Raw genomic sequence first — 20,913 nt, forward strand, 5'->3', positions numbered from 1 at the left:
ATTTAAATGAGATATGACCATATGAGACTATGAGAGTCAATTTAATAAGTATTGAAAAATGAAAATAATAAGAATTAATAATATTGAAATATTATTTGTTAACGGATAACATAAACCCGACATGAACACGACACGAACACGACACGACACGAACACGAACACGACACGACACGACACGAACACGTATTGTTAACAAATAACACGAACCCGACACGAAATTTTCGTATCCTTAACGGGTCGACCCGATAAGGATATGAACCCAATAAGCTCTGACCCAATCCCATTAATAATTTCCCAATGATATAAAACCACCAAACTCAATCAAGAGAGATTTGATGGGATAGTATGTATATTTGGGAGAATGAATGTTGATTTTTTCGTCTGCTTTTTCTTCTTAATAATTTCCCAATGATATAAAACCACCAAACTCAATCAAGAGAGATTTGATGGGATAGTATGTATATTTGGGAGAATGAATGTTGCTTTTCATCAACTGATAAAATCTTTTGAATTTAAAAAATGAAAAAAATTTGGTCGTGCCGGTTCGTATCGTGTTATCGTGTCGTGTCAAAAATTATCAGCCATAGAAGATATATTTGAATCGTTTTTTATCATCTTGCTTTTCCTTACAAATAACAGTCACAGACCGTTGGACATTTTATGGTTAATTTAATTAACTATAAAAGAAAACTTAAAAATTAAATTACACGTTTCTCAAAAAATAGATTTATTACCACTTTTATTACCCACAAATATTTTTGCACATTTTCGTAAAGAAGTCGATGAGAAAAGCCCAAATTTATAAGGTCCAACCAAAAATTGAGACGATAAAAACAATTTAATCATGAAGGTAAAGCTTCACATCCAAAGCGATACGATATTCCAATGACATATTTGCAATTTTACCACTAAACACAATACTTGACTATTTGTAATAACAAAAATGCCACTAACTAATTCGTGCTGGTTGCTCGAGATAAACACAAATTAATTGTACTACCATTTTTGAAATCCCAATTCACATACAAGCTCGACACGTATATGATATATTCTCAATAATCTTATGCTGTAAATTTCATTTTCACCAAAGATTATAGAGTTATATAGGCATCAAATTGAGTAAATGCATTCACATCTCCCACCCTCATCTATAAATAAAAACATAGAAAAACCATAATCAAACACATTTCTATTGCATCAATAGTCATTCATAAAACATGGCAATTTCTCAGCAAATCAGCGTCCAAGAACTCATCAAAACTAAAATCCAAGAAATCCCTAAAAAATACGTAATCGACCAAGAACCCGCCATCCCATCGGAATTCTCCGTCCCGATCATCGACATGAAGAGCTTCTTCTCCTCCGCCGACGCCAAGGCTTCCGAGCTCCTAAAATTCCACTCCGCATGCAAAGAATGGGGCATTTTCCAGGTTCTAGAACATTCTCGAACCTCCTTAAATAAACAAACTAATTAATTTTAAATCCAAATCCATGAAATTGAATGCAGCTAGTGAATCACGGCTTGGACGCTTCGCTGCTGGAGAAGTTGAGGCGAGAAATTCATGAATTCTACGCGATGCCATTGGAGGAGAGATTAAAGTATAAAATTAGGGCAGGAGAATTCGAGGGCTATGGCCAGAATTTGCTTCAGAATAGCGGCGATCAGAAGGTGGATTGGACCGATCGCTTTTACATGATCACCAACCCCATCCGTCGGAGGAAGCCTCATCTCTTCCCCGAGCTCCCCAAGCCTCTCAGGTCAGTATATGTCTGAATTTTTACTGAATAGGAAATAAGGTCAGTATATATATATATTTTTTATTGAATACTAGGTCAGTATATATATGTCTGGACCACTGAATATTTTTATTTAATAAGGCGGTGTGGTGGCGCAGGGAGAGCCTGGAGGGGTTCATAACGGAGCTGCAAAAGGTGGCGAAATGGATTCTGGGATTGATCGCGGGAGCTTTGGAGATCGACTTGAAAGAGATTGAAGAGATGTTCGAGGATGGGATGCAATCGGTGAGGATGAACTACTACCCGCCCTGCCCGGAGCCGGACAAGGTTATCGGGCTGATGCCGCACTCGGACGGGAGCGGCGTGACCATCCTCCTCCAAGTCAACGGCGTAGAAGGTTTGCAAATCAAGAAAGATGGAGTTTGGATGCCTGTCAAGTTCTTGCCGGAGGCTTTGGCGGTCAATTTGGGTGACATTGTTGAGGTCAATGCTTTCTTGCTTTTTCATCTCCTTTCATTATCATTTACTCTAGGCAATAACATAAAATATAAGGTTTGATTATTTCATCTAAGTATATATTCATCACCCCGGCCTTAAATTACTATAAATTATCAACGACCAACATTAAAGTTGATTACTCAATCAAAGATGGCTTGACTAATCCATGAGAATATTATAGTAATATTATGAAAATTGCAATTACGTGTCATAGATACATACATATATATATGTCTACATTTTTAAAAACGTGCCTGATTTTTATAAAGTAGTATTGTCTATATACATAGAAGAATGATATAGAAGATCATCATAATTTAATTTGCCATTATTATTTGGAAGTTGCCCATTCTCATGCAAATATAGGTGATCCCAATATGTGATTATTATTGATAATTAATGGTATATGGACCACTTAATAATTGAGATTGACCACACCAAAATTGTAACACTATCTTCATTTGATTTCTAATCAGTAATGCGATTCAATTTGGTAGTTCGAAATAAAATAAATAAATACTACTACTATTTTTAAATAATTTTATGTGGTCAAGAAGGATATAAATGTGTGGCATGTATATGTTTCAAACCAGCTCAAAGAGGGTATGGTCTAGTCCCGAAAAAATAGTAGGGTTTGTTCATTTCCATAAAATATGGAAATTGAACTAACTAATTAATATGATAGCCAAGAATAAAATTATTACTCCATTGTAGTTGAGAAGTAGAACAATACTATTTGGCGTCATTCTTAAATTATTGACTTGACTCATTCATACACATTATTTAGGAATTAAAATAATTCCAGTCCAATTTATTTTTTATTTATTGACTAGATTCGCTAAGATACATTACTTAAGCATTGGAACATATTTTATTTGTTTTATTTCAATCTTATTTACTTGGTTCATTAATAAACCCATTTCATGTTTTGCAGGTGTTGAGCAATGGATTGTACAAGAGCATTGAGCATAGGGCAACAGTGAATTCAGAGAAAGAGAGAATTTCAATAGCAATGTTTTTCAACCCTAATTTTGAAGCAAACGTGGGCCCATCCCCAGCTCTCTTGGCTAATCAGAAGCCAATATTTAAAACTTTGTCAATGGAGGAGTATGTTAATGGCTTCTTCTCTAGGAGGCTTCAGGGCAAATTTCTAGACTCCATGAGAATATGATTATTATTATTTATTATATTACTGTTAGTATAATTATATCTCTATGTAATAAATGCCTGATTTGCATCTATTTATATGCAAATTTCATTATAAGAGATTAATTACCATATTTTACACATTCTTGATTCTCCGTCTCGTGATGTAAATACGACCACGTCAAGCATTATATGATTAGAAGTAAAAATATTTGTAAAGTTTATGCCTTTAGTATCACGATTTAAAATTCACGTGCAAATTACATAAAAACTATCGATTACCCCATATATTTTACAGTTTTTTTAGCAAGTAGCCAAGTATGCAACAAATAATTAAAAAAGTGGTAAGCAGACTGATCCACAATAAAGCAAAAAATTCTATAACAAACTAGTCCACTGAATTCTAAAATAATATTAAAACAAAGAAAGGTAAAAACTCAATGCCAAAGTGGGAAAAAAAAGTAAAAAACAAAATCAATACTAATATAAGCAATGCAACAACTTCCAACATAAAAAGATGAAATACTGTATAATAGTTTATTGTTTCTCTAATTGATTATGATTTGATAGAATTAAACTGATGGTACTCCTAATTTAAATTATATTAGTCTCAACCACTTTTGTTAATAATTTGTTACTTTTTCATTGAGAAAATAAAAGTACCCTATACGAAAGTTTGGTTTGACAAATTTTCATAATTAACGCATTAAATATTTTTTAGCATTACTAATATGCCTATCACGTGCTGGCAAATTATTACTGTGTATAAAATGTGTACTACTACTATTTATTGATGGTATCATCCGGTGAAAATACAATTATTATGACTAGTCCTTTTCATCCAAGTTCATGGATAAGAAAAAATGTCAGTTGATATAGAAATTTAGATGATTGTGAAGGAATAGAAATTTAGATGATTGTGAAGGAAAATCACTTTCGACGAACTTTGGTAAATTAGTACACTACTAGTATTTAGTGAATTTTTTAATTAAAGTCCAAATTTGATCCCCTACATTTTTTTTAAAAAATATTTTGATTTTATACATTAAATATATTATCTTTTTATTCCAAACAAGAATTAACATTTTTATTAAATTTAACGGTTAAATGTATTTTGACAAAATTAGTGATTTAATTTTGAATCTAATGTGGAGTATTATAAGAGCATCCGCAGCGGTGACACCACGCCGTCCGTCCGTCCGTGCCAGCGGTGCGGCGCACTGCTATGCTCTTGCCGCTGGCGCGGTGCTGCTCGATGCATCGAGCATGTCCGTGCCAGCGAGCAACACACGTGTCGACGCCTAATTGGCCAACGGCAATGCCGTTGGAACTTCCTTTTTTTTTTAAAAAAAATCGGATTTAATTAAAAAATTCGATTAAAAATAAAAAAAATATTTTCCCACTTCCCAAAAAATTATATCCGTTTTCTCCCAACTTTTAATTTATTTTTAATTTTTTCCCCAAAAATTCACATTTTCATCTATAAATACCCCCCACTTCCACACAAAAAATTTCACACCACACTACACAATTCTCATCTAAATTCTCTCATTTCCATTCTTACAATTCTCAATCTTTCTTTCACTCTTACAACAAAAAATGTCTGGCTCCGGCGATCACCCCTCCGACTCCCGCGGTTGGAACCACGAATGGTTCGGCTCGCAACAGTTTCCTAGTCCGGAAACGGAATTTTCGGCCCCTCCTCAAACCCAAAGTTCGCAAGCTCCGGGTAGCTATCGGCCTTACCCGGTGGACGACCAAGATGCCCCCGATGGGCAATACGGGTAGGCACCCGAACCACCCGTACCTACAGCGGGAGGGAGCGGCAGCTCTCAAACTCCTCATCTTCCTACTCGTGGTGTCTACACCCCGTACACTCCGGGTGAGATGGATCAATTATTCAAAGCATTTTTGTCTATCTCCGAAGATCCGGAGATTGGCACGAACCAATCCGGGGACTATTTTTGGTGGCGCGTCTGTCGCCGGCACAATCAAAACCGACCGACTGGAACAATCGAGCGCAACAAGAGTATGGTGCGCAATGCCATATAAAGAGCCAGCGAAGAAATCCAAAAGTTTCAGGGATATTACCTCCAGGAAGAGCGGTCGGCAGGGAGCGGCAGAAGCGAGGTCGACATCATCAGTGCCGCGTTGGCGACCTACTAATCCCAACACTACAAACCGTTCAAGTACCTCAATGTTTGGCAGGAGGTGCGTGTGCATCCGAAGTATAGGGGAGGCGTATCATCCTCCTCTAGCTCCTCCAGCAAAAGGTCGAGGTCGGTATCTCTATCCGACGCCGGCTCCGATGAGGTGTCTACCCAGCTCACCGGAGCTAACTTGGGTAGCCCTAACGCCGGCCCGAGTAGTTCCCAATGCCGGCTCCGAAGAAGTCGACGGCCAACCGTCGTCCCGGCGCGACTCCATCCGCCCCCGACCCCGCTCCCTTTGTGCCACCTCAACCCCCACCAACTCGTTGTGGGGGGTTTTGGACCAACTCAATTTGGCCGATAGGTCAACTATGACCCCCGAACAACTTCGATCGCATGTGACAATGATACGGGGTCTCCAAAGAACATTGGGGGTAGAGCCGGATGAATAGTCTTCCACGGAGGTATTTTTAGCCTTTAATTATGTAATTTTTATTTTTTAGGAGTTTAATTATGTTTTTTTATTTTTTAGGAGTTTAATAATGTAATTTTTAATTTTTTGGATTTTAATTATGTAATTTTAAATTTTTAGAATTTTAATTATGTAATTTTTATTTGTTTTTATAATTTGTAATAGTATTCCAGGTAATTTTAATACATTTTAATATTGTGGAAATGTTTTTATTTAAATTAAATAATAGAATGGTGGGACCCTTGAGCTTATCCTTGCGAAAAAGCACGGATGTGGGTATTGTGCTCTTGCCTAAGAACATGGAGTAAAAGTGGGTCCGGGCCCACATCCATGCTCGTTGGCAAGAGCACGGATGGCGATGCTCTAACGTGGGTTTAGAGCATCCACATCCGTGCTCTTGCCAACGAGCTCGGATGTGGGCACGGATGGGGATGCTCTAACGTGGGCTTAGAGCATCCACATCCGTGCTCTTGCCAACGAGCTCGGATGTGGGCCCGGACCCACTTTTACTCCCTACTCTTAGGTAAGAGCAAAACACCCACATCCGTGCTCTTCCGCAAGGACAAGCACAATGGTCCCACCATTCTATTACTCAATTTAAATAAAAACATTTTCACAATATTAAAATACATTAAAAATAACCGGAATAATATTACAAATTACAAAAAAATTAAAAATTACATAATTAAAATCCTAAAAATTAAAATTTTCATAATTAAAGTCTTAAAAATTAAAAATTACATAATTTAAATCCTAAAAATTAAAAATTACATAATTAAATTATAAAATAAAAAAAACCCACTACTCGTGGCCGAATTTCACCCAAATGTGTTTGATTAGGTCTTCTTGTAGCTCAACGTGGGTTCGGGTATCGCGCATTGTGTGTCTTGTTTCGATCCTCTCACCCACCGTCACATGCACACCTCGGCGTGGGGGAGACCTCGTGGTTGTGCTTCTGGCTTCATTCTCGTCGTAAAAGCTAGCCGCCCTCGGTCCTTCGTCGTCTATAATCATGTTGTGCAAGATAATACACGTGTACATGATGTCGGTGATATTTTTCACGTACGACAGCCGAGACGAGGCCTTCACAATGTTGAATCGGGCTTGAAGGACCCCAAAAGCTCTTTTGACGTCTTTACGAGCGGACTCTTGACGCTGCGCAAAAAGAACCCATCTCGGGTCTTGCGGGTTACTGAGCGTCTTCACGAAAGTCGACCACCTTGGGTAGATACCATCGGCGAGATAGTAACCCATGTGGTATGTATTTCCATTGACGTTGTAGTCGATCGCCGGTGCTACACCATTCAATACATCATTGAAGAGTGGTGAAGAATAGAGCATGTTCAAGTCGTTGTTGGATCCGGCAACACCGAAATATGCATTCCAAATCCATAGGTGGTAGTCGGCAACCGCTTCAAGGATAAGTGTTGGGCCACCGCCTTTGTGGCCGCTTTAGTGTTGCCCCCTCCAAGCAGTCGGACAATTCTTCAACCTCCAATGCATGCAGTCAATGCTGCCAAGCATACCGGGAAAACCATGGATTGTTTCGCGAAGACGAAGCAACCGTTGGCAATCATCGGTGGTGGGTGCCCGAAGGAATTCATCCTCGAAAGCTGAACGAACGCCCTCTCAAAAATTTTTAAGGGAAATGATTCCAGTGGACTCACCGACATACAAATACTCATCGAAGAGGTCAGCCGTTTATCCATTAGCAAGTTATCGGATGGCACACGTACACTTCTGCAACGCCGAGAGACTTTGCCGACCGGTTGCGTCTGTACTTGTTTGAAAGTATTCAACACGGGCAGACAATGTGTTGACAATACGCATAAACAAGTGTTTTGACATGCGAAAGTAATCTTTCGGAAACTGCGGCTGGTTGGAAAAATAGTCGGCAGCGAGCCTTTCGTTAGCTCCCTCCCGGTCACGATGGTTGTATCGGCGAGTTAATCTAGTTGGTTGAGGAGGAGGGGTGGGGGTATTCGCTGCGATATAGTCTTCATAGGCGGCACGATGTTGTTCATAGTATTCTTGTTCTTCGCGCTCTGCTTTCGCAATGAGATGGGTAAAATCCATTTAAGGGTTTGAGTGAAAGAGGAAGATGTAGATATAAGTTGTATAAAAAAATATGAATGAGAGATAATTTGATGTGAAAAATGGATGATGAATGTGTGTATTTATAGATGATTTTGGGGATAATAAAAATAAAAAATAAAAAAATTCCAGAAAAACGGTAAAAAACGGTCAGATTTTTGGGATTCTGAAAATATATTTTTTAAATTTTTGGTATTATTTTCGATTTAAAAAAAAATTGAATTTCCAACGGAAAATGTCGTTGGCCAATCTGAACGTGCCACGTCAGCTGCTTGCTAGCAAGGACGTGCTCGATGCATCGAGCAGCGCCGCGCCAGCGGCAAGAGCGCAGCGGCGGACAGCGGTGCCGTGCCGCTGGCATAGACGGACGGACAACGTCCTGCTCACTGCTGCGGATGCTTTTAGTGCAGCAATAAAATAGTAACCAACATAACAAAACTGCGAAAATTGATTGAAGAAATTGAGAATCAGAGAGAAACAGCACAGCTCCTCGTCGATGAAGAAGGAAGACGAATCCGAGGTGAAGGAGGCAGAGATCGTAGCCGGCGATTCTGCCGGCGTGGTGGCGCCGCTGCCGGCGCCGATGCGGCATCCGCTGGAGAATTCGCGGACGTTTTGGTTCGATAATCCCTCCGCCAAATCGAGACAAGCTGCGTGGGGAAGCTCCATTCGTCCGGTTTACACCTTCTCCTCCGTCGAGGATTTCTGGCGGTATTTTTCATTTTAATTTGCATCAATTTGTGTTTTCTTACAAATTTCGTTTCGTGTTTATCGTGACTCATAACCCTAGGTTGAACTTTGAGATTTGTAGATTTTATGTTATGTGATTTCAATTGCCATTTTAATAATATCGTCAAATTAAAATTGTTGAGATCGTACAATGCACTTTGGCAACTGGATAAATTTTATGTTTTGCAACAAAATAAAACATACTAATACTAGTTACTGATAATTTGTAAGAGTCGTTGCAATTTTTTTACTTTAAATGAAAGTTTGTGCATTAATCAGAGTGGAACTTTACCTAATTATAACTAGTGGTTTTGAAGCCTAACGAAACTGAATAAGTTAAAGTCAATTTAGGAGTTAGGGGTATTCCCTTTGAATCCACGAAGATGAGCACATCCCAAAATGTAATAACGAGACATAGTCAATGATTGAATTGTGAGATTATTTTAGTTAAAATGAGTGATTATGACTAATTATCCATCTAGGATGGAGTATGATTGAGTTGTGAGATTTAATCTCATGTATCAAACACAATATATATTTAATCCCGAGATATAATATTACAAACCGAACATCCCCACTAAGTACAAAATAATACTTCATCAGTTCATGATTATGAGTCTTACTTTTCTATTTTGGGATGTCCTTCGTTAATTGTCCAACATTATGTTTACTAATAGTATATTTTTTATTAATGAACCTCATATTCCACTATCCCACTTCACTTATATTTTATTACTCCATACGATAAATATAAAGTAGAATACACATTCCACAAATTATTTTCTTATTTTCACTTCCTTTTACATATTTTAAAATTTGTCTCGGGTCAAAGTACTGTATGCAATAAGTGATGGAGAGAGTAATTGACTATACATATTACCTTATATCTATTTCATTTCAAAGTGTAGAGTGATAGAAGTATTTTTATTCTAGTTTCACAATATTAATATTTACGAGGTGCTAGGGCGGCTACATTCTCTCTTAATTATTTTAAAAAAAATCTACCTATTTTAGTATTTGTCTTACTACCTGTTTAGATATATCCATCTTAGAATGTTGAAAGTGTGTTTTCACAACTTAAACAAGTATTTGTGGAATGAAATTGTATTGGTATATTGATTGCAGACTTTACAACAACATACATCATCCAAGCAAGCTAGCAGTTGGAGCAGACTTTCATTGTTTCAAAGAGAAATAGAGCCAAAATGGGAAGACCCTATCTGTGCCAATGGTGGCAACTGGACTGTTAGTTTCTCTAGGGGAAAATCTGATACTTGTTGGCTCTACACGGTAATATATATTTATGTGTTTTCCTTGTGTGTCCCAGCGCGCGATTGATGATACGTGTTGTTGTTAAATGATGTAGTTGTTGGCATTGATTGGAGAACAATTTGATAATGGTGATGAGATATGTGGAGCTGTTGTAAATGTGAGAGCTAGGCAGGATAAGATAGCTTTATGGACCAAGAATGCTACCAACGAAGCTGCTCAGGTTTGTTTAATTCTGAATGAATTTCAAGCATATATGATGTTCATAATAATAGTCATTGGAAACTTTGACAGATAATTCATGTTAGTGTATGAGACTACTACTCTTGCAGTTGTGTATAGGAAGACAATGGAAGGAGTTCTTGGACTACAATGAACAAATCGGTTTCAACTCATCTTCCCATATTATTTTTGCATCTTCTACTTGGTAGAGCAAGTGATACAATTTTCCCATGCAGGCTGATGCTAAGAGGCTCCACAGAGGTGCCAAAAATCGATATACGATCTAAGGCATTTGTGAAGGTATCGGATCGACTCTTTCAGGAATAAAAGAATAGTAGATGAAAACCAGCCAAATGGTAGATTAATAAGAAAAAGAGGAAACATCTTTTTTGGTTCACGAACTTTGCTAAAGTATCATTTTAGGTCCGTGAACTTTGAAAATATCATTTGAGGTCCACCAACTATATATTAATATCATTTGAAGTACTTTTTTCTATTTCCAAGTTTTTTTGGACGAAAATACCCTCAATACCTTAAAGTGTATATATTTTTAATAAATTTATCATATACTCATATTTTTTTATAAATATCTTTACAATATATTTTTGACAAATTTTCTAAATATAATTTGACCTTAAATATTATCACTTAATTTTGTGACATGCAAGTAAAATTGCTTCTTCAATTTTTTATATTAATTTTTTAAAATTGAATAAAGAACTTTTCTTTAATAATAAAAAATTGAGTAAAGATCTTTTCTTGCATGTCACAAAATTAAATGATAATATAGAAGGTCAAATTATATTTAGAAAATTTGTCAAAAATATATTGTAAAGACATTTATAAAAAAATATGAGTATATTATAAATTTATTAAAAATATACACCCTTTAAGGTATTGAGGGTATTTTCGTCCAAAAAAACTTGAAAATAGTAAAAAGTACTTCAAATGATATTAACTCATAGTTGGTGGACCTTAAATAATATTTTCAAAGTTCACGGAGCTAAAATGATACTTTGGTAAAGTTCGTGGACCAAAAAACATTTTCCCTATTAGAAAAAAGACTTCTTCTGAACTTGCAGTTTTGGCATGTAATAGAGATATCCATGAGCCTACAAACTTACCAATTATCAGAGACAATTCTATCCACGTATTTTCATAATAAGTTCAGTATTTCATTTTTATAAATGTCGCAGTTCATTGTTATATTTAGTTTGTTTATTTTTATATTGACGTTGAATTCCTTGTGGAAAATTAATAAACAGTCCATCTCCTTAAATCAGATACTATACTTATTAGGAAATGCTTGACGCGTGTATAAACTCAACTTCATTTTTTTTCAATTCAGTAATACGGCCCACGAGTGCATGGGTCAATCATGGGATAGTCATGACCGGGCCATCGACTGTCTTGGCCCGATATCGATTGCTGAAATTTTTATTTTAAGCCATCGAGGCAAAAGGTGATTTTTCTTGTAAATATGTAAATATTTTCGAATGTAAATTAGAATTTTTTTAAAATTTACAACTACAAATATACTACTCCTCAAATAGTGAATTAATAATGGTATTTTTTTGCTTTGATTTAGAACTAGATTTTGAAATATTATCCGATTATAACTCGATTTACAACTAATAATACTATAAGGTGGTGTTTGGTTTACTCGATAAAAAAGTACTAGCAAGATATAATCTAGGATTAAGTTGCGAAATTATTTAATCGGAGGAGATTGACTATCACTATTATCACATGACTCCAAATACTTTAGTTGTGAGATTATTTAGTAGGAGGTGATATAATATTAGTTATGAATTACTAATATGGGCTCAAATTTAATCACAACTCCAGATACTTTAGGTTATAAATTAGTGAAAAAAAAGAATTAACAATGTACTTACTTTTTAGTCCATAATTAACAATGAATATATACATTAATAAGAACTAAATAATAATAGTACCAATATTTAGTTTTCTCGCTGCGTTTTTCAAATTCATTTCCCCGAAAAAAAACTTATATATATATATAAGAAGCAAATCAATTCAGAAAAAAATAAAAATAAATTAGTAATTTTTCATTTGACATTTCTTCGTCTCCAAGCTTCAGTTCACGTTTCGAGCAAGCCAGTCATCCGCAAAATCAAATTCCGGAACTCACTCAAATCCCTTCCCTTCCTCAGAATCATCCCGCAGATCGACAGCGCCATCATCTTCCCCGCCACGCGCCTCCCTACAATCACGTGCGGCGGCACCATCTCCCCCTCCTCCCCGCCGCCGCCGCCGTCATCCGCGCATCGCCGCCACGCGTTCGTTGGAATGTTCACCGGCGCAGATCTCGATCGCGATCTCGATCGCGATCTCGATATCTTCCTCCGCCTCGGCGGCGGATCGTAAGCGGCGGAAACCTCGTCGCAGTCTCGGAAAACGACGTCGGATTCCTGGAATTCCTCCTCCGCCATTGCAATTGACATATTAGGAGGTTTTTGGTGGGGGAATTGGGGAGTTGCGGCGGTGGTGAAGAGGTGAGGGATTGGGGAATTTATAGAGGAATCGAATGAGTGATTGATTGGGAATGAGACTCGTAGTGAGCACATATTAGCGTTGAGTGCGGTTTCAGCTTTCCAAAAGTTGATTTTTGGGGGCTGAAATACTTTATTTGATCAGTTAAACGGATTTCTTGTCTCAAGCAATTTAATGCTTGAGTTATGAATATGAATAGTGTTGCTTGGCCTTCACGCCTTCTTTTTTATCTTCTTCACACTTTGTAATTGGTTACCATTCACTCATTCTCATTCAAAATAATCATTTTTTTCAAATAACACATAATTAAACTATATTTTTTGAAAAATAGTTTGTGTATCAATGAGGAAAGATAAAAATACAAACTTTTATTCATATAAAAAGTCACATCTTGATTAAGCTAAATTTAAAATAAAAATATCTTAAATGAAAAGAAGAAAATAATATTTTTTACATTTGTCGCTTTAAGCTCCTCACACAAAGTTTCATTTAATCAGTACCAACCTGAACTCTTATTCGGTTACTGCACTAACCAATTCGGTTAGAACCGATCAGTTGCTATATTAACTGGTACCGATCCAAATTGATATCGATTCAAAAAAAGGGCGTTCTTGATTCGATCCTAGGTCTAGCGGAAACATCAAATTAAACACTAAAACAAAATTCGCCAACGTCCAACAATCAAAACAGAATTAGTCACAGATTAAGACCAAAATAATTGACCAAGTTTTCACCAAATAATCGAAATTCAAATAGAATGTGCAAAATGTTCATAATGCATCCAACAAAAGATTTTTTTAAAAAATCAAGTGCATGAAAATCAAAATTGAAATTAAAATTAAATCTAATTCTACCGATAGCCGACTTTACACAAAATACAAAATTGGTACCGACCCGAACACTGTTAATGTCAGTTATTTAACCTATAACCGAGGAACCATATACTCAGACCTACTCTGGAGCAATGAGCTGATGACCTTCATTGAGTTTCTTCACAAAAGACAAAAACCGTCATATTTTAAAATAGTAGTACTCCATAATAATATATTTTTTTCATAACCTTCTCCAACATTAACTTCGAAGTGCCTTCCACAAAAAGTGAAAGTCACAAACATAGACACATTAGGAATGGTTATACAATAATTAGGTGTTCACGTGAGTAATAGTTATGGATGTAATGTCACCTTATCTATAAATATATAAAAGGGGAGTTTTGGGAATAATTACATGAATGCCATTGATAATATAAAAAGAATTTTCTAATATACTTACTATATTATTAAATGAAATATTAATACTATGACTCTTCATTTTTTTTCATATTAACTAGCATTCATTGCCACTTGCCCACTAACTTATTATTACGTGAAAGTCTTATACTTATACAATCTTTTCCATTTTTTGCAGCAAGGTGGTTTGGTCTTCTCCTCTTAAAATGGTTTCAGATATCAAGTAGTATTATTCATCTCTGAAATTGTTGTTACTTTTTTATTTTATACCTGCTGGTTTTTACTAATTTAGGACTATCTTGTGGTAATATTCTTATTGTGGTACATTCATGCCTTCTGCATATTGTTTGAAAAAAATATTGTTGTTATTTACATGCAAGTATGTAACATCTATAATGAAAATTCGTTGCTTCTATCCATAAACCATGAGGTTTGAGCAGCTAATCATGTTTGCAGTTCCATGTTGTTTCTCATTTCATTTTCTTGTATAAAAGATTTCTTTCACAAATTCTGATAATAGAGATTAACGAAATTATTTATTTGTGAATGAACAGGTAACCCCCTCTTGTCAGTGGATGCATTGGAGAAAATGATGGAAGATCCAACAGTGCAGGATATGGTTTTCCTGTGAGATATATATCCTATACCCTTACTTTGAATTATTAATTTTACATGTACATAAGATGAGAACCGAGACCCTTCAGAGATTTATCAAATCAAATATTTAACGTTAGATGGCACGGATATTTGTATCTCATGAGAGTCACTTTTATTTAACCTTCTTTTATGTTAAAATATATTACTTGTATGGCAGTGACTAGGATTGAGAGGATACAACTGTTTGTTTTTGCATTTCCACAATTATCTCTTGTGTCCAACATTAATTATCTTTGTATAGATTTTGATATTTCGGAAATGTAAATGTTTTTTAATATTCGTCCTAAATCGAGATAGTGAAAAGTTTTATGAATTTCTTTTCTTTTTAATATACCTAATATATTTTGTTGCCCCGCCCAATACCTATATAACTGTCCACCACTATATGCATTCTTTATTTTTATTTATTTATTTATTATGTTATTGTATGTTTGTTGATGATTTTGAACGATTTGGCTATTTTCTAATATATATTTATACATTATTTTTATTGACATGTGTTTGTGACTGATCTTTTGTAGTATAGATCGAAAAGTGATTTAAATGATATGTGATTTGTGTGCAATTTTTAGTTTATAAACTTAATTGATTATATGAGTTTTTATTGGTCAATAAATAATATCATTGGTGAATAGATGCTTGGATGAATGCAAGCAAGATTTTTTTTATTTAAAGTTCACATAGCCCTATTGTAAAGCACTTTCTTGATATGAGCACATAAACAGATTTACAGCCATGAATCAGGTAAAAAAGCATCTACTATCAAGAAGGATTATTTATCACGTAGGCCAACCCAGTGTAAGATATCGAATACAGATCTAAAACCCTCAAAATTGAATAAATGATCAACAAAGTAAAATTGAACTGGGGCGGAGTGAGAATTTTATTGATATTTGGCTCATTTGTTGGTCATGATGAGTATATTTTAAAGTTAAGGGTTTAGGATTTAGGTTTCAAGGTTTGAGTTTTTAGTGTACAGGGTCACTATATTGCAATGAAATGAAGCTCGACTAGGAAGTGTCTCACCAGTGCAATCTTAAATTATAGCTTTTGGTAAACAATATCTTAAATCTCATTTGGAGAAGTGGTAATTATACATTCTTTAGGTTTTTTTTGTGTGATGTAAATTTACTTTATTTTTAGTCTCACGGTTATTATATGCAACGATTAGGTGGGCCGAAAAACAACATATGCTGCCTGTGGTGGTTTTGCAGCATTCTTGGTAGTCATAAAAAAGGTTTTAGAATTGATAAGGATTTTAGTTTTCAAGGATGAGGTTGAAAGTTCTATCTATAATTTAAGGTTTGAATATTATGTTCCAATATTGATTTGTAAATATTTTTACCTTCATATAACTTAAAATTTTATTACTCATTTTGTTCATTGTTGTTATATGCTATGATCTTTTGTTTATAGTTTTCGAATAATAATATTGTTTATAATTTTGTTTCAATCATATAGAAACTAACAATCAATGTTTTGGAAATATCTTAGTCCGTGCATAGCACGGGTGTAATACTAGTATTGCTTAATGGAGGACTAAAGGAGTAAAATAGTTATCATATACTCCTATTTTTAATCTATGGAGTACCGTGGAAAAAAAAATTAATTCTTGCATTTTAATGTGGTTTATTTAGGAGTATTCTTAGATCCTAGCTCTCACTACAAAAAAAATGTTAAGAACGTTTTTTAATGCTTCTAAGGACTTTAATTTGTGTTTCTTAATATACCACCAATGCTACAAAATGCGTCCTTATTGTTGGTGTTCCGACTAAAATTAGAGAACGCAAACAAAAGCGTCCTAAAAAGTAAAAGATCAAGTAAATTTAGTACTATTTATTCAAAAGCATTTTCTTTTGCATCCTTGATTATTGTTATTTTAAAAAATTTCAACACTAATAATTGCGTCTCAATTTATGTGTCCTTAAAAAATATATAAGTTTTTTGTAATGTCTGTTTGATGGGTTTAGAAAAATTATTTTATTCAAACCAGTAAAGATAAAGCCCATTATCGCTAAATACAACAAAAATTCCAAACTAAATTAAACCCGTTGCACAAAGCTTGCTTAATAAAGTTTTTATCAACATTGAGGCTTTAATTTGTTCTGAGAATTTAAACAAAAATTTATAGTGTTAAAAATAGTACTTCCATCTATTTTTTATTTTATTTAAATAAACCCTATAGTCCTATCTTTTATTTTCCAAATATCGAGGGAAATTTCGATCGCGAGAATAGGTACTTGCTACTTGCTCAAAGCTTTTAAACTCTTTTTATTTTCCAAATTTTACTGTTATTAATTAAATCATAGTCATTTCTTTTTTTTTTTCCGTTCCACACCATGGTCATATCAGTTATTGTGATTTCGAATATAACAAATTGCATGTTTTTAAAAGATAAATTTACACATTTTAAATACCACAACGTCTGACAAATGCAGAAGAGCCTCCGCAAAAGCAGTAGATCCATCCAATTCATAAGCCAATTTTTTATAGATAATTTAGCATGACTATGATTTATGAGCTTCAAGATTATTATTCTTACAGACTATAATCAAATCCAAATCTAGCTTCCGCGTAATTAGAAGAGTAAATATCATAACCACCACTATCTAAACCACAAATATAATCAAAATACCATTATATACATAGCCCACCTATGACAAATTTGTGATCCAATCCACACCTATCTATCAATGGATTAACAAATTATTTTCCAAAATGTACATTATTGATCACACAAAAAAATAATCTCTCTGACATTATACTAATTTATTTACTAAACATAGGTACAATAGTAACGCTATAATATTAAGACATGAAAGATTCCAACGTTTGTTTGGAGTAAATAACAAGGTTTAAATCGTAATCTGATTAATGATTAGATGAGAGGCGTAGATTTGAAGCGATCAAAGAATCGGGCGGCTGCGGATGTGCCTTCACCTTAAAGAAGTCAGCACCGTTGTCGGCCGGATTCTCTGCGCTCGCGTCCAACCAAGTAATCCTGAGGAATCTCACCTCATCCCGTGCTTTGCTGCCACGTCGCCCCCGCCGCGGCTTGCGTGTAGTATAATAGCGTTTCTCCCTACAAGGAAGCAAGATCGCGTCTTCATGCAGTCACACGCTACAAAACCCTTTTTAATTACCCTGTTTCATTATTCAATTAATGTTTGACCTATATGTGTTTATTATAGCATAACGCAGTATTAGGTTGTTAAAATCCCTGTTTTCTGGATTATTTTTATTCTTTCGAGATGACTGTTACGTATATAAAACAATAAAATTTCTTAATTGTAAAAAATTCACTTGTAAAAAGGTTTTGACAATGTCTTTCATCATCAATATTTGGGAAATTAGGCGGGATTTAAACTGAGTTTACAGTCATATAGAGTCACACATTTAGTTGATTATGTCACCCATATCCATAGATTGAGCATTGCATACAGTAATAATGTTAGGATTTAATTTAACAATTCACAAGTTTGCATCATTAATGGTACCTCTAATTGAATAATACAATGCGTTAAGGGTTACTAATAAAATAGATGCTTCTACGCGAATGACATGTTCCAAAATCAAATCATAGATCATTCCACATAAAATAGTCATATTTTTTTGGCCCATTATCAAAATTATACAACTAGCAATTTTTCCTCTCTAACCGGTTGAGTCTCATTTTTCTATTAACCACTTTTTTCTTTCTATTTTTATATATTTTATTAATTTTGTATTAAAATTCGTGTCATCCACTACCAAGACTAATTTTTGTAGACTAATGTAGTACTATTAATATAAGCAAATTGTAGAAAAATCATAAATTTTGGTCAAATTCTGGTTCATCACTCGATCAGGAATTTTAACATTTTCTTAAATTTCCCAAGGACTATAATTTGGATGAAATTATATCTAATGTGACATCCAAAAAATTCTACGAGGACAATACCTATTGTAAATTTTTTCATTTTTTCAACATATTTTGCAAATAACTCAACCATGTCATCAATATGAATTATATGTGCATTAAATCAACAACATATTACAAATAGATAACCAAAATAAATTTTTCATAGAAAAATAAAATAAAAATATTAAAACCATAGTTTTAAATGCTGCTTTTAAAGTTGCAGAACATACCATAGTTTAATTGAATTAATAGTTTTTCTAGCAATTTGTCTATTAAAAAAGTACTCCAGTTTTAAATATTTTGATAATTTTTTCTTGTTTTTGACGTATCCAAAACTTAAGCAATAGTTTATCGGATAAAAAATTTATGCCCCTACTAGTTGTAAAACTAATCAAAATGAGAGAGAGCACACACAAAATCAAAGGGAGTTGGCTTTTAGAAGAAAATTTGAATTATTACTCAATAGATGGCTTCAAAGTGTCATTTTCTTGTAAAGTATGTTTGCTTTTAACATGATTACGAGACTACTAAATCAAATAATCCAGTTTGGGATAATGACACTTAATTAGGCCAATTTTATTCATAAGCACACACACACACACAACCTTGAAAAAGGTAAGAGTGTCGACGCATTAATGAAGCCAACGAGATTTTAAACAAATTAAATCATCATTCTAAAAATCGATCAATTTTTTTCTTTTTTTTTTAAATTTATCATCCTCATGATCATGTAGTTTAATTATGATTCTTAATTATTTATGTACATGTCATGTCAAATCTTAGCAGCTGAAGTATTTTTTTTATTTTAAATTGCATTAATTGGTTTCATATTAATATATAGTAGTAATTGCTTATTCATCAAGTTTTCTTTTTTATAAGTATAACTAAATCTCTGTATCATTGTATAGTAGTAGTAGGGAGTATTAATTAAGGTTCGAATCCCTATAGTAAATAAAGCATAAAACATTAACGCATGAATTTACGTGAACATGCAACTTTTGATCTATTGAAAATTCGCAAGAATATATCCTCGGCTTCTTCATTTGTCTGCCTTTCTTGTTTTGTCTGTCTCTGCCATACAATAAAAATACCAAAACAACCAAATACTCCCTCCGTTCCATAATAGTGGAGTAATTTTGTCATTTTGGTACGTTCCATAGTAGTTGAGTCATTTCTCTTTTTAGCAAAAGTCAACTCTTTTCATTTCACTTACTTTACTCTTTATTCTCTCTTCATCTTTTTACCTTTTTATTTCCTACTTTATTCTTCTTTTTCTTAACACACTTAACACATTTTTTCTTAAATCACGTGTCGAAAAAAAGAAATGTCTCCACTACTATGGAACGGAGGGAGTAGTAATTAGTAAAATACGCGACTGTCAATTTTGCGAGACAAAATATGCTCCTCAGAGCGATGCGCTACTCTCTATGTATTGGAGTATTTTTTTTATTATTGAAACTATTATAAAATTTTCACTCCTAATTTTTCGTCTACAACCTAAAAACAAAGAAAAATAAATACTAATTATTTGTAAAATATATTTAAAAAATACTATTCTCGTATTTCTGCAATCAAATTTCTTTTGTATTTCACTCCGAGTTTTCTCAATTATGAATTTATGATGATGTGGTTGAGTTACTTGTCGAGTTTGTAAAGAAAAATGAAAAATTTACAGACGGTCTCATCCGTGACCATTTTTTATTTTTAAACACAACATTAGAATTTTACCAAATAATTAGATCCTGTGGGAAATTGAGAAAAATGTTAATACTCATAAATTTTATGATTGATTTTTAAATTTTGCAGCACGAACTAGAATTTAACCAATATTTATAGTTTATCTGAATTTGCCATTGTATTATTTTGTCCATGTTGCCTAGTTTTTTGCTAGTGAGACAAAAATAAATTGTTGACTCGCAAATGGGTGATGTGGCATCCATGCATATGAATTTAACGACAAATCAACTATTCTATAGACCTATAGTTAAAGATAAGTAGATCGAGTTTAGAAAGAAAGAAGAAGAGACAAAAGAAAAGTGAATAAAAATAGGTAAGATAGAAGAGTCATGTTGATGTGAATTTTAAATTTCAACTTTTTATTTAATCAATCAAGATAAAGTTAATTTGATTGCCACGTATATTTTGACTATTTAATGGAAAATCAGAAAATTTTAAAATTCGATCGTGTGTTTATATTAAAAAAAATACTAATGTGTAGTATGAGAAAAACGTGAAATTACTGAAAGCTCATGAATTTACAAAAACATATTTTTAATTATTGGGTTCCTATTA

The 20,913-nt window shown here is 34.1% G+C and overlaps 2 protein-coding genes and 1 pseudogene across 2 annotated transcripts; 2 read left to right on the forward strand and 1 right to left on the reverse strand.

Moving 5' to 3' along the window:
• The first annotated feature begins 1,172 nt into the window (after positions 1 to 1,172).
• Positions 1,173 to 3,522, forward strand: LOC121802644 (protein SRG1-like). Its single transcript, XM_042202321.1, has 4 exons — positions 1,173 to 1,430; positions 1,508 to 1,758; positions 1,896 to 2,220; positions 3,170 to 3,522. The coding sequence occupies exons 1-4, from the start codon at positions 1,218 to 1,220 to the stop codon at positions 3,404 to 3,406; spliced, it is 1,026 nt and encodes a 341-aa protein (XP_042058255.1). The 5' UTR covers positions 1,173 to 1,217; the 3' UTR covers positions 3,407 to 3,522.
• A 5,071-nt stretch (positions 3,523 to 8,593) lies between these two features.
• On the forward strand, positions 8,594 to 10,526 carry LOC121803746 (annotated as a pseudogene).
• A 1,896-nt stretch (positions 10,527 to 12,422) lies between these two features.
• LOC121803747 lies at positions 12,423 to 12,773 on the reverse strand. The gene has a single exon (XM_042203363.1). It carries the CDS (start codon positions 12,771 to 12,773, stop codon positions 12,423 to 12,425), a length of 351 nt encoding a protein of 116 aa, XP_042059297.1.
• Between the last annotated feature and the right edge of the window lie 8,140 nt (positions 12,774 to 20,913).

Source organism: Salvia splendens, chromosome 5 (assembly GCF_004379255.2).
Source record: "Salvia splendens isolate huo1 chromosome 5, SspV2, whole genome shotgun sequence".
In the NCBI taxonomy this organism is placed as follows: Eukaryota; Viridiplantae; Streptophyta; class Magnoliopsida; order Lamiales; family Lamiaceae; genus Salvia; species Salvia splendens.